The sequence below is a fragment of the Bactrocera tryoni genome, chromosome 5, assembly GCF_016617805.1.
Source record: "Bactrocera tryoni isolate S06 chromosome 5, CSIRO_BtryS06_freeze2, whole genome shotgun sequence".
Lineage (NCBI taxonomy): Eukaryota > Metazoa > Arthropoda > Insecta > Diptera > Tephritidae > Bactrocera > Bactrocera tryoni.
This window is the reverse complement of record NC_052503.1, coordinates 46,968,513-46,984,199: the sequence shown is the minus strand read 5'-3', so window position 1 is coordinate 46,984,199 and position 15,687 is coordinate 46,968,513. Positions and strand designations below refer to the sequence as shown.

The 15,687-nt window shown below is 37.3% G+C and overlaps 1 protein-coding gene across 2 annotated transcripts in view; it reads left to right on the top strand.

The window, feature by feature from the left end:
* LOC120779069 overlaps positions 1-4,409 on the top strand; it is a 41,966-nt gene extending 37,557 nt beyond the window's left edge. The window contains exons 2-3 of one of the 2 annotated variants that reach the window (XR_005705602.1): positions 3,252-3,706; positions 3,759-4,409. Coding sequence is in view for 1 of the 2 variants with exons in the window: in XM_040111205.1 (XP_039967139.1) it covers positions 3,252-3,611 (360 nt within the window). In the remaining variant the exon portion in view is untranslated. Of the gene's footprint in view, positions 1-3,251 lie in introns of both variants that reach the window. The other variant, XM_040111205.1, reaches the window with a different exon arrangement.
* Positions 4,410-15,687: the final 11,278 nt, after the last annotated feature.

The following is a 15,687-nucleotide window of genomic DNA, read 5'->3' as shown; positions in this document are numbered from 1 at the left end:
AGTGCATCAAAATGGCACATCAAGTGTTAATTGAGCCCGAAAGGGCTGCACTCCTACCTACCTACCTACCTATCACATTTAAAAAAAAATGTGCGGCGAAAGTTCTTCTGGCAAGACGTATGCTGTGAATAGAATTAGAAGTTTAGTGATCTGATAAAAGATTACAAACCTAAGAATATATTTAATGCTAATGAAACTGGGTTGTTTCATAAATGTTTGCCAGACCGAACCTATTGCTTTTAAAATGAAAAATATCAAGGGGGTAAGCACAGTAAAGATCGAGTGACCATTTTATTTGCTGTAAACATGGATGGCACCGAAAAACTTAAGCCTATATTAATCGGAAAGTCAGCAAAGCCAAAGTGCTTAAAAAATATATGTAGCTTTCCAGTGCACTATTGGCACAATAAGAAAGCGTGGATGACAACAACATTATTTAACGAAAGGCTTCAAATGTTAAATGACACCATGGCAGCCCATGATCGAATGATATTGCTATTCAAAGACAATTGTACGGCGCACAATGGCTTCCCTCATCTTAGCCACTTAAAAATTGAGTTTTTGCCACCCAACACTACGTCTAAGCTGCAACCCTTTGATATGGGTACTATAAAAGATTTTAAGTCATTATACCATAAGGAAGTGGTTATTAAACTGGTTAATAGCATTGATGAAAAGAAAAAGTTTAACTGCACAATATTAACAGCTATGGAAATTTCTTGTAAAGCATGGAAAAATAATAGCACATTGTGTTTACAAAACTGCTTCCGTGCTTGCGGTTTCATTAAAACATTAAACAATAATTTATTGGAATATAGTCAACTTGACATTGACTATCTTTGGGAAACTATTTCTTTGAGCCCCGTTAATTCGAATTTTTCTTTGCTTAGCCTCGTTAAATGGAAATCTCGGTAAGTCGAAGTCGCGCGTAATTATGATCCCCGGGCCATTATGAATTCTCGCGACTCGACTGTATTTTTAAATTTTCAATCGTACCTACAGAAAGTTTTTCTGCCCACACACATTTGAAATGAAATCATCACATATCTTTCTTCTTAGCCAAAAAGAGAGAAAAGTATAAAAGAAAACCCAAACTTTCTAAAAGCCAAAGTTGCGCCAACCAAACTTTTTTCGAAACTGATAACTCACTTAGCTTGCCAGCTTATGAACTGCTTATGGTATTTTGAACAAAAAGCGTTTATTTGATTTAGAGCAAACAAACAGGCCAAAGTAGAATTTCAACATTTCAAGAAAAACGGTTATGTTTTTTTATTTACTAATAACTATTTTTCGACTTGAGTCTTTGCGCTGTGCTACATTTATATTGTTAGAGGCCTTAAATCGAGTTTAGACTTCACTGCTTTATAGATACGCTGCAATTAGGAACATATTTTCGCTGATGTGGAGAATAAATAAAAAACCTAGGTTCTAAATATTATTTATTGTACCAAAATTTTTCTTCTTCTTTTTAAGATCTATCTAACTAGCGAGTTGTAATTGTTTTCCTTCTGACTATCTGCATATTGGTTAGTGTCCCTCTTCCTAATTAGTTCGGTAAATGAGTTTGGCAGGTGACACGACAGCGCTGCAATCGTTCATATCGTTCATATCGTCCATATAGTTCATAATTTGACTTAAACTTGGAACACCATACTACCGATAGTGGTTCTAAGGTGCCTTTCCTTGCAAGCTCACAAGCTTTACAATTTCCTGCGATTCCGCTGTGGCCGGACACCCATACCAGTCTTATCACAAAGGCAACTTTAAACGCACTGTTAATGAGTTTAAGGCTACTATCGCCGCTCTGCTATCTGAGTGGATGGACACTCCTCTGAAGGAGGTTGCACTCCACAGCAGGGAATCTACTGCTATCTTAATGACTGTGATGTTGGCTTAAGCCCCTCCACCAACCTTTCCCTGAAACCTCAACCCATCCGTAAAGCTCTGCACCTCTCCTCTAACAACTTCTTCCCACCCACAACTCTCTCGCTGGTATATGGGCATAGGAGCTACCAGAGTTCGGTTTAGCGACTCCATGATGCGGTATGAAGTCAAAATTTGTGACGATTTCCGAGTGTTCAAATACGTGTTTCTTTTTTCTATGAGTCTGATAGCAATTTTCGCAGCCATACACTTTCCGGCGATGTCCACGGGAATTGTGTTCAAAATTGCGAAAAGTACCATCGTTGGAGCGGACCTTAGTGCATACTGATGAGCGCGGCCCGTTGAACGCTCTCGAGTTTCTTTGCAAGTGGGATTTTTCTAGAGCTCTCCACCACATAAAGACTCCATACAACATAATGGGCTTGACTATGGTGTTTTAGAGTCAGAGGACCACTTTCGGCGAGAGACTCCACCTTTTGTCATTGGCTGATCTACAGTAGTACAAGGCAATTGATGCCTTTTTTGCTCTCTCTTCGATATTCGGCTTCTATGAAAGCTTCATATCCAGAATGAGAACTAGTATCCGCCGGTTGCAGACGGATGTCTCCCATTTGCGAGTGTTGCAACCGGAATCATATATCTTCTAGTAAATAAAACCATCTCAAATTAAATATTGCTTGATGGCGAAACCATTTCTGGCTGCCCTGAGATACCCCTGCGTCAACTCGTAAATGGTACTCAGGAACTTTCCTTTGACCATAAGCGCTTCATCGTCTGCAATCACCTGACAGTCACGATTTTCAAGTTGATGAGGTCGTTAACGACCAGGCTTCTTAGAAAAAGAGAGAGAACTCCTCTTTTGGTGTTCCAGCCTCACATTTCGTCTAGCACGTGCGTAGCCCCATTCAATTTCAATCACTCTGTCGCACAGAAGACTGAAAATGAGGTTTGATTCAACCTAAAAACCGTTCAAAGTAGTTAAGATTGCTCCTTCTTATGTACCGACTTAACTTTACCGAGATTTTGTTAGCCAAGTTTTATTAGATGGCTTGAGATTTTTCATATATCCTCTTTCCATTCTCGCTTCTCAACGTAGTTCACAGAAATCGCTCGATTAAAAAATAGTTGATATACTAAGCCCAGGAATAGGATGACGACTAGACTGCCATGGTGAAGAAAATACATGGGTAAATTAAAATTTAATCTGAGTTTTGAAGAAATTAGAAGATATCCCCTTATAATTGACACATGCCTGACAAAGAGTTGATTTAGTTTCGACAAAAAAGTCTAGCTTTCTTGAATCAATAAGAAAATAACTAATAATATTTGCATTAACTATAAATTCTACCTTTCACATGCTATTACAGGTAACCGAATTGATATCTTCCTTGCTGGTCATGCATCTCGCGAACACTACTAACACGGTCACATCGAAGAAAGTATTCTGCATTGTTGGCATCGCCATACTGCACATCACAGCCAGCAGTTTCGACCAGTTCTTCATGAATGTGGTGCGTGGCGAAGGTTATGCACATCAAATAGTACGAGATATCGGCTTCATGGTGCCAGATATACTGCAATTAATCATACCATTGTGGCTCTTCCGCAAGACGCGCAAGGAATCGTACACAACGCGTCCCTTTTACCGAGACCGCAATCTGCACAAAGACATTGTGGCGATGTTATTCTTCGTGCTGGCGCTCTTTGTTGTCTGTACGATTTTGTGAGATAGAATTTTCCAATACCTGCAGATGATGAATAGTGAGGAGGAAGCGCGCGCAACGAGACGCATGAATCTGATGGCTCGACTATACTTCAATGTGTAAGGTAAATAATGTATATACTATACATATATACGTCTGTCTGAGTTACAGCAACAACAACCAAGTGTTGAATTGAGCTGCACGCGTTTGTTGGTGGATGCCGCTGAAGAGTTCTGAGCTTGCGGTGACACACTTTTTGCTGAAACTAAACGTTGGCGTGTAAGTCTAGATGTAGTTAGTTTTAGCAACAAATACAAACAAAATATATAAAATACGTACTTATTTACTTACATATATATATACATAGATATATATATTTACATATATTAGTGTAGACCGAAGAACAAAGTTTTCCCCTCTCTAACCTTGTGATAACTGTGTTTCTTTGATATCCTTAGATTTTAACAAATTTAATCATATTTTATTTAATTTTCTTACCTGTAGTGATTATTATTTAGGTTCCTTAGGAAAAATGTTATATAATCTAAACAATATTTAATATTAGAAGAGAGAGGGTGTTTAGCTGTCATTCACATACATACATATATGCATTTTGTCAAATATTTTTAAACACTGAGTTTCATTTCTTTAAAATACTATAGCACATTATTACATGCATCCGCAGTCACACACTCTGTCTTTTCTTACCTTTATATGACTCACCTCTACATCCTTATCCAGTCTGCAGAAACCAGAATTAATGGCGCGGTTGTTGAGGCCCATGATATTGAATCGGCGTACGCCAGCAGCTGTACACTCTTATAAAAGATTGTGCCTTCTCTATTTAGCTCTGCAGCTCCACTTATTTTCTCCAGCAGTAGATTGAAGAAGTCGCACGATAGGGAGTCACCTTATCTGAAACCTCGTTAGGTATCGAACGGTTCGAAGAGGTCCTTCCCGATCCTGACGGACCTTCCGGTCCGTCTGTTTACACAGCCGTATTAATTTTGCGGGGATATCAAATTCAAACATAGCGGTACAAAGGCAGCTCCTTTTCGTGCTGTCAAAAATAGCTATGAAATCGGCGAAGAAGTGATGTGTGTCGATTCTCTTTTCACGGGTATTTTCCAAAATTTGACGCATGGTGAATATCTAATCAGTTCTTGATTTTCCAGGCCTGAAGCCGCAATGATAAGGTTTAATCAGTTTGTTGACGGTGGGCTTTAATCTTTCACACAATACGCTCGATAGGGAAGGCGATTGAGGAGGCTTCTCCCACGGTAGTTGCCGCAGGTTGTGCGATTCCCATTTTTGTGGTTTGGGCAGAGCACACTTAGGTTCCAAGCGTCGGGCATGCCTTCAGCCACGTAAAAACACCCCAATGAAAAGAATAATAAATATTCTGTGTGCCAATATGACAATTCAGCTACTCAGTTTTAAATATATTTGACAGAATGATTATAGATGTATAAGGTATTAAATGGAATAGCTAACAAATACAATTAACGAAATCTACAATATTAGACTTATATGCTATATTAAGAATACTTAGTTTAAAAAATTTTATAAATTTAGAGAACAAATATTAAAATGGAGTCATATCATAGCACAACTTTGTACACCGTAGATGACACTCAAAAGACTCATAACACAAGTAGAAACGAACCTACTCATTATACATAATTAGGTGCATATGTATGTAATATTACACATCAATAGTGTTACATATATACAGTTAAAGAAATACATTTATAATATAATTTATGTTTAAAACCACTTCCTAAATATTTTTTTATTATGGTATGCCAAAAATTGAAGCCCATAAGTCCTATCGGGCTATTTAGAACAGGCCGCCCAACATTTTTAATTTACAGCAACACTCGACACTCGTCAGGGATCCTGTAATCGTTTTAATTATTGTTCTTCCAAAAATGTGGTGCTTGCTATACTAGAACCAAGCAAACCATCATTTGTGATTCAAAGAGATTCAAACAATTTGAAACCTATGTATACCAGAGAAAATATTAAAATATTATTAAGTAATTTCTAAAACTCTCACGGAACACTTTTGTCTCCAATGTTATTCTTTGTAAAATCAAAAGTTTTTCCATTTTCTACTCCAAATAAAGAAAGCAACGGATTTTCTTCAATAAAATTGGAGTTTGCATCATCGAAAAACATATGTAGTTCAATGTTCAAATACTACGATTATCAATATAACATACTGTCAATATCGTTTATAGATGGTGAGTTTGGCTGCATATTCAATTTTCATTTTACAAAAACAAGAAGCCGTTATTTTACAGTGGTTTATGATGTTGTCGAAAGAAAATACATGGGAGATGTTCCAGCCTTTAAGCAGATTCGTGCTTCTTCTTTCGCAGCCACACTTTCTACTGATCAAAATTGTATTAAATTTTCTAACGCTTCTGAGTCTTCCATAGAGAGTATGAGAGTTTAGCAAGAAAACTAGCCTTATAGAAGCGTGATGCTAAAAGCTAGCTCAATGAAACAACATCAGATTTCAAACTAAAATAATCAACAAATGACTTAACTTTAATAGAAAAGAACGATATTCTTCGGCTAAAATATTTTATACAATACTTGACTGATAGAAAGATAGAAAATAATTGAGTTTTTGCATTGCGACCTATGTATGGTCTATTGTGCCCACTTCTATACCACATATGGTCACATAAGTCCAGCACCCTGAATAATTCCAGGAGCTTGCTGGGCGCGATTGAGGTGATGTGATCCCTGTCCACCTAGATGGATACAAGGGCCCTGAACTTGCTTCTACAAATTGCTGGGCAATATAGAATCAGGTGCTCTGGAGTTTCCTGTTTCATGTCGCAAAACCGGCAGTTTGCGCAAGAGACTATGCCCATGTTGGACAAGTATTTCTGAGCCTGCAGTGCCTAGTGTAGAGCGCGACAAGGAGACGGAAAACTGATGACTGACAGAAGAAGTAAAACTTCTTTCATTAATAATGTATTTATATAATTTAATTCTAATACAATTGATTTGATGTCAACAGCTTAAGACACTGTCCAAAAAATGGTGTTTGGTCTGTATATTTAAAAGTTCAGAGATTTTTAAGAAAAATGTAGGAGCTTGTAGGTAGAAACCTACAAAATTTCTTATCTTATTTTTCCTAAAACTATTAGCTTTAACCTTATATCCCGATTGTTAAAGGCACCAATCTAAGAAATGCAGAGTATGAAGCTTAAAACATAGAGAACTCTAGCACATGAAAACAGTTTAAAGCACATAAAACATATTCTGGTATCTTACATTATTAGAATACTTTTTTTTTTGTTATTAGCCACATTTACTGAATTTCTAATTCGTTTCATATTATAGAAAGAATATTTCCGCTGACACTCTTTAGAAAACCTTAAATCCTTGCCTGTCACATTTACAATTTTTATTTATTTGTTATTATTGATTTCACATGTAACACAAAAAAACCGAACAGTATTGAAAACTCTCAGATGAAACTAAATAATCTAAAAAAACTTGTGGAAATAATATAACTTGAATTGAAATATGAACAAGTAAGGAAGCGCCAAGTTCGGGTGCAACCGAACATTTTATACTCTTGCAACTTACAGGAAACAAAGCCAGGGAAATTGCTTAAGGTGTAAAACGTCCACCTGAGGATCAAAATCCAAGCAATTTTATATATATGTAAATATGCTATATATAACTCCCGTACTGACAGACACATAAGGTTTGTTAGAAAAACGAAAACCATTATAAGTAGTATATTATATGGCAGTTGGTGTAGTATCGACCAGATTTTACCTATTTTTCCATATACCACATACTATTAACATGTCAACTACTAAAAAACAAATCATGTAGAATAAAGTCAGCCGGATGTTGAAAAAGGCTGATATTAGTTATATAGGGGTTATGCCAAGTTTTTGCAAATTTTTTTTTTTTACTATTTTAGGCCCAAAGATACACTCTTATGAGTAAAATACTTTCTCTACAAAGTCACCCGGAAGTTCGAAAATCTTTATATTAGGTATGTGGGGGCTAAGGGAAGTATTGGTCCGATTCAACCCATTTTTGTCACACAGACATACTATTGTCAGAGAAGTAATATTCCTGAATTTCAATTATATATCTCAAACATAAACCGATATTTTCGAACAAAATTTAACTCAGACGATGAGCTCGAGTTGCCGCAAGAAACGCGAGTGACCCTAGCGCAGCTTCGTTCTGAATATTGTAGCAGGTTAAACTCCTACTTATCATGAATAGACCCTGACATACCCGATGTATGTCCTGTTTGCAACGAGTCTCCGCATGACACTGACCACCTCTTTGCATGTCCTACCAACCCCACTGATATAACACCCTTTTCCCTTTGGTCCGACCCCGTCGAAACAGCACGTTTCCAGGGCCTCCCGTTAGATAACGTCGATGACAACACAGATAACCTTTAATATCCTAACGGGTACTAATAACCGTTAAAACAGCAATAACAACAATAAAAGTCAAATATAGACACAAGGTTCCACATGTTCGGTACCTAGGGGCTTGAACAGTTTCCGTTGGATTTGAACAATTTTTGATCATAAGGTGGCATACACTTAAGGCATTATTCGTGCAAAGTTTAATCCCGTTATATTAATTGCTTATTGGTTTGAATACTGGAAAGTTACATAATCAAGCGGAATTTAAAATTGTGCTATATGGGAAGTAGGTGTGATTATTGTCCGATTTCGGTCATTTTCGAAACGTGGCGTAGGAATATGAAACGGAAGCCACATACGAAATCTTGTCGAAATCGGTTTATCGGATACCGAGAAATGGGATTTTACCAAAAAGTGGGCGGTGCCACGCCCATCGCCAAATTTTTACCCGGGCCAAATTTTTACGTCTCTTGTCTTTTTGGTTATATAATATTATTTATCGCGCTTTTAGTAGTTTTGAACAGTAACAGTACTGTGGTAAGGCAACGGGGTTGTCATCCGATTTCATCCATTTTCACGCTATCGGTAGGAATTTTTGTAATATTCGCGATGGGCGAATTGCGTTGTTGCAGCTTTAGCTTAGGAGATATATATGTACATTAAACTTATTAGAGGGCGGGGCCATGCCCTCTTTTTCAAAAAATTTCGCTTACAGGCGCCCTTTTCGGCTGCGATCCTCTGTGCCAAATTACAGTTTTATACTCGTATCTTAAATTAGTGCTTAGTTATGGCACTTCATATGTTTCGATTAATGACGATTTGTGGGCGTCGCAGTGATCCGATTACGCCTATCTACGAACTCGAGCTTCTTTTTTTGTACTAAGAAACCCGTTTACCAAGTTTCATTAATATATCTCACTTTTTACTCAAGTTACAGCTTGCACGGACGGACGGACAGTCAGACAGTTACCCGGATTTCAACTCGACTCGTCATCCTGATCATTTATTTATATATAACCCTATATCTATCTCGCTTAGTTTTAGGTGATACATACAACCGTTAGGTGAAGAAAACTATAAGCAACTGGTTGCAAGAGTATAAAAAGTCTAATATGTTCCAGCAATCATATCATAACTTTATGCAAATAATCTACAATAAAGTGTTAAATCTTCGAATAAATACGTATATAAAGTTACAAAAAACCAATTCAAATTTAAGCAGACGAAATTTAAGAATTGAGCACATATCGACATATTGCTACAAACATGCATATAGAGAATATCAAAATACATATGTACATATATAAATATCCATAAAAAAATAAATAGTTAAATTAAACGCAAGATGATATAAAATATCTTTAAAATAAAATTAAAAATAAAGTTTTACTCCAATAAGTCTGTCCATAATTTACCACTCCATATTATTTCAAATTAATTTCCATATTATTGGCTTTCCGGTAGCGATTTCTATGAATTTGGAAAAAACATACAATGAAAATCATTTGCAGAATTTGGTCTACCCAATCATACATATTATATTCGACAATACCAATAACATCCATGCGTGTGGAATTGAGAAAATCTCTCAATCTCAAAAAATTCCGTTTTCCGGAGTAACTCCAATTAATTGATGAAGCTTAAAGTTCCAAACTGAAAAAAAATTTACAACTCTACTCTGAATTTATAATATTTTCAAAGCCAAGGTTAGGGGTTTCCTGGTAGCACGAAAAATGCGATTGAAAAAAGAGAAAACATTTACAAAATATTTTTTATAACAAATTGTAAGTTCAACGAAGTAGTTCAACGACTTATTTGCTCTAGAGCTTGAACATTAATACACATGCTTCAACGATCCTCCAATCTGTGGACCCCATCCCAGAAGTGAGAATCCGGAAGGTCTGCAAAATACGCTTTCACAGCTGTTATGACCTCTTCGTTTGATGAACAACGCTTGCCACGCATACATTTTTTGAGTTCTGGAAACAAATGGAAGTGGCGGGGGCCAACTCTGCTGAATACGGTGGATGCTCCAACAATTCGAACGTTAATTCAAATGCTCTTGTGGCACGGTGCATTGTCCTGATGAAAAGTGATTTTTTCTTCTGCAAACTGGGTCTTTTTTCACGAATTTTTCCCTTCAACTGATCTAAAAGGTTGCGATAATATTCAGAATTAATTGTTTTACCAGTTTGCACGTAATCCTCTCGCATCGCAAAAAACTGATGCCATAATCTTCTTGGCAGATTTCCGGACATGAACTCGTTCCGAAACCGAACAACCAGTTTCACACCACTCTTTAGCCTCTTATTTTGATTCAGGATCGTGGTGATAGACCAAAGTCGCATCCATAGTGATAAATCGATGCACAAAATCCACTTTATCCTTTTTAAAACGCTCCAAATATTGCAGAGAAAGTCGCATTCGAATGTGTTTTTGTTCCATTGTTAGCGAATGCGGCACCCATTGTGCACACAACTTTCCAAAACACAAAATTTCAATGAAAATATCGCTCACAACTGCTCAATGAGATGTGGAGAGCCTCTACTAAATCTCTCTCGGTCAATCGACGGTCTTTCAAAACCTTATCCTGTATTTTGGCTATGATTTCTGGTGTTGCTGCGCTTTTTTGACGTCCTTGACGTGGATCGTCTTCAAGGCTGGTTCAACCACGTTTAAATTCGGCAACCCATCTTTCTACTGTTCTAATTATAGGTGAACAATCATTGTACACTTTTAACATTCGTTCATGAATTTCTTTTGGTGCTATACCTTCCAAAAATATGCCACGGTATGCAATTTTTTCCATTGTAAAAAAATACTGAGACACGGCGACACTAAATGGCTTGTAAGCAAAGAATGAATTGACAGATTGAAATGATACTTCACATACGTTCATATGAAGTGTGTACCCTCTCTTATCAAACGACAAAACTTATTGAACAACCTGGTACTACTATGAGCAAGAAATAGTAAGACTTTGTTCATAATTTTAAAACTCTTAATTTATACTTCAAGATCTATGTCGCCCCCCTTGGTCTCAATACACTTGCGCCAACGTTTTTTTCAATCCTCGAAACACTAGCTAAAATCAATTTCCGAAATAGCCTTCAAATCGCGTAGCGATTCACGTTTAGTGACTTCAATTCACTTTAACGATTTCCCCGGAGCAGTCGTTTGAGTTTTCTGCATAGCCAGAAGCCGCACGGAGCTAAATCAGGCGAATACGCTGGCCGGTTGACAATTTGGCGAAAAACTCACGAAGAATCAATGCAGTATGCGACGGTGCGTTATCGTGGTGCAAAAACCATGAGTTATCCGCCCATATTTCCATTCTCTTTTTACGAATAGCCTCGCGCAAGCAACCCATAATACTCAAATTTTAAATTAAAAAGTCTTGCAATTTTTGCCCACAGTAGTATATGTTATATCAATCAAATTGTTGGGAAGTCCTAGGCCTCTCGATGGTTAGCACTTTAGATTTTTAGACCAAGCTCTGTTTCCTGCTAACCAAGGGTAGAGCAAAGCAGATCAAGGCGTTAATTAGCGCTACTTTTGACAGCAGTACAAAAGTAGTTGAGTTAAAAGAGAGTCTAATCATATTGCCTTCAAGGAATTAAGCAAAATATCTTGAATAAAATCGAAGATTGAAAGTATTCCTGTGAACAGTAATAATTTATTTATCTATCGCCAAGTGTGTGGAAAAGTGACTGATTACTACGAGTATTGATAACTTCGAACCAAAAAAATTTCAATGGAGCCTTCCGCAAACATTAAATTTAATCCAATATTGTTTTAATTTAGTTTCCTTATTATTTTTTAGTGTTAGTCTAACTGTGGGTAATTGATAAATACCACAGATAAATAAAATACTCATATTTGTATGTGAATATAATCTATCTGAAAATTAAAAAAAAAATAACACAAATTTAATAATTTATTAATGAATACATACTAACTAACCGGGAAAATAATTTAATTTTGTAGCTATAAATTACAAAAAATATTAACCTTTTCATAATCAAATAAAAATTACATAAATTCGGATATGTGCATTGATTAGAGGACCTCATGTGAATACAGACACTGACACAGGCATTAATGATATAAATACATACATTGAAATACCAAAAAATTTTATCAAGGGCAAATGTTGGTTTAGCCTTTCGAATTTGCATATTTATTCACAGTGGAAATTAGAGAGTAGATTTTGTTAATTTTACGATATTTTTACATTTTTTATACAAACATAACGATAAATCGTGCATAACGCACACAAAGAGAAACATGTACCGTAAAAAATTTAAAACTAAATAATAAAACATATATCTCCAAACACATATACATACATACATATATACTATACATATATATATACAAATATACAAAGTATATAGACTTAAATAGAAATAATAAGAATTGGTAATACATAATTAAACACATATTAGAAGAGTCTTACCACGAAAAACAAAATTTATATATATTATTATATTTCTAATTGATTAACTTAGATTTACATTGACACAAGATGGTTAGCTCCCTAGGATTTAGAGAATCAAAATTAGTTTTTATGTGTAGTGAAACAATTATATTGAAATATTATACTTAGAAATACTCAAAATAAGTGCATACCGTATTACGGTATATACCAACAACCATATGTAGTGTGCAACAAAAACCGATATTTATATATAATATTGTTACATAATACAAATAATATAAATAATTAGCACAATAATTGACTATGAACAATATGAAAAAACAATAAACGTTAATAACATAGATACTTACATACAAAGTTAGTTATTTTAGGCAACAATTCCGAAATAAATTTTGGTTTAATTGATCTGTAGCGAACGAGTTTTGTTCTAATTAATTTCAACGAATAGTAAGTATAACAAATTATATCTAAAGTTTGCTTATAAAATACATACATTCAATCCAACTTACTTTTCGTTATTTTGAATTTATTTTCTGATTTTTTTCATTTCGGGTATAGTGTACGATCTTAAAGTGAATAAAAACTCAATATTCTGGATAGAAATTTGATTTATTTATAAAAAGAAAATACCATTGTTTGTATGACAACTACCATATACCCTATAAAGGCCCGATATCAGTGGTTCCGGTAAATTAGCACCTTCTTGAAAACCAAGTTTTAGACCGATATCGTCAAAACTGGGGGCCTACATCACTAGCTCCCACCTCACAGTTGGCAACGTCCAGTGGGTTTAACGTGGGTACGTGCTGACGACAGCCTTACCCCACGGCGCTCAAAGGCACAGCGGATCAAATCAATGCGTTAATCAGCACCCTGAAAATGCTAGGCATTTTCAGTACTAATTGGCAGTGTGGAATGGACATAATAATCATGTTGGTAGGGCCGTACTTTGGGTCCGACACGCGGTTGCCATGCAACTCTTATTCAACTGACAAAGTGGCAGTTCTTCCCACAATTGGGTTTTAAACACAACCACCACGATACTCCTCGAGGGGTTAGTCCGCATGAGCAGGTTGGAGCGAACTCTAAGGGCTCCTGCTCCCTGTGATACCAGAATTAAGTCTCCGAACAGACTTCGAAGCCGAAACTATTAGCAGTTCCGCTCCGCCACCGCTAACATCTAAACGTTCATCAGTTCACTTAACCCCCTTATCACCCAGATTCCTAATATCGGAGTACATCGAGCATTCAGCAATTACATGCATACAGCCTCTACCCCTGCCGCACAAAAACAATCCGACCTATCAGAAAGGTACCTCTGATGCAAAAATGTATGCAGAGGCTCATGCCCCTTAAGCCGAAAACCCAGACTCAGACAGAATATGAAGTCTGGGTTACCCTCAACAACCCCAACGTCCCGAATGTACTCATAAGTCACTTATCTGTTAGGACTATTGTCCTAAAAGTCTTGCCACCTACACCTGACCCTATTATCTAGAAGGCTCCTGCCTCTTAGATACCCCTCCCTCTCTACATCATCATCGGAAATCCAATCTTCCGCAGCAATGACACACTCAAACCTCTTCTTAACCTGAAGGGGTATGACATTCAGATCAAGAGGGAGGTGTACTTAACAAAACTGCATAACATTCGTTGAGATGGTGCGACATACAAGCAAGCATCATACAATTCTCTATTGAGAGGAGTTTTTGGCACTCCAAGACTATCGTGGCTGCTTCTCACCATACAGCGGTTCCAATAGTAGCACAATCTACAAACAAGCCACATACAGAACTCTGCGAACAGCCACGAAACACTCCGATCGCCGCACTCCCATTCATGCGGACTAGACAGAGCTTTCTGTGTGAAAAGTAACTCCGCCAAATAGTAATTTACAGACAGCCAAGCTCCCCCAATCGTTGCACCACTCGATCCCAGCTTTGGTAGTCAAACGCCGCCTTGAACTCAACAAATATGCCAATATTGACCCCGCGTTAGCTCTCAAAGCCATTCCACCATAACTCTTTCAAACACTTTTCCTGAGGGCCGTTTAGACCTAACCAGGCCAAAGGCGTAACTGAACTCCCCATGATCTAATGGAGGAACAGGTACCTATTATGATTAAGGTGTCTGCACCTCAGACCTGTAAAAGAACGCTCCCAGCAGAACCCCCACACACTCTCTCCACGACGATAACAGAGTTTCACCAACACGAAAAGGTCGCTATTACGACCCCGGCAGATCCTATGGACCTTACCCCAAGGGTCGAACATATTTTCTCTAACGAAACTCCTCCAATCTTCTTCATTAACTTTAAGTAACATATCATTATAATCCCTCATCGCCCAACTAAATTCATACCAAAGCTGGGACAGCCTGTCAGAATTGGACCTCAATCGCTTGACAGTCCTTCTCTTCAATGTTAGCTCATGCGTCCACCACTTAATTTTCCTAACAACGAAACTTTTACATCTCTTTTACCCTCAACTCTTTAATCACTCTAAGCGGTATATCCAATACCGCTTCCCTAATAGAAAGCCCATCTTGATTCCAGTCAACACCAATGATACACCATCGCTGCATTGGACTCTCATACCGCTGGAAAAGGATTAAGGAGTAACCATCATTTGAATTAAATTATGATCACTCAATCCCCACCCCCCTACCTACTTGTGGACTGATTCATAAGCCTAACGTTAATGTCACTCACCCCGCAGACCCATCGCACGTCACTGTTGACAGTCATAACTTCGCAGTCATAGATAATTGTGCCTTTCTTGGAATCAGCATTAACACCAACAACAACGTCAGACACGAAATCCACCGCAAGATAACTTTACCCAACAGGTGCTACTTCGGAGTAAATAGGCAATTGAGAAGAAAAATCCTCTCTCGATGAACAAAGGCTAAATTCAACAAGCCACTCATCATCCCCGACCTGCTATATGGTACAGAGGCATGGACGATGACAACATCTGATGTGTCTGCGGTACGAGTTTTCGAGAGAAAGGTTCTGCGGAAGATTTATGGTCTTTTGCGCATTGACAACGGCAAATATCGCAGTTGATGGAACGATGAGCCGCATGAGACATACGAGGACATGCGCGCTGTTATAAACTCGGCTATTTATAACCGCTTAAGCGGTGTCTACGCAAATAAAAAAGTTTTTTTTTAAATAAATTGGTCGATTGCTTGTCAGTCGGACGCTACTAACAACTAACGTCAGGAAGAA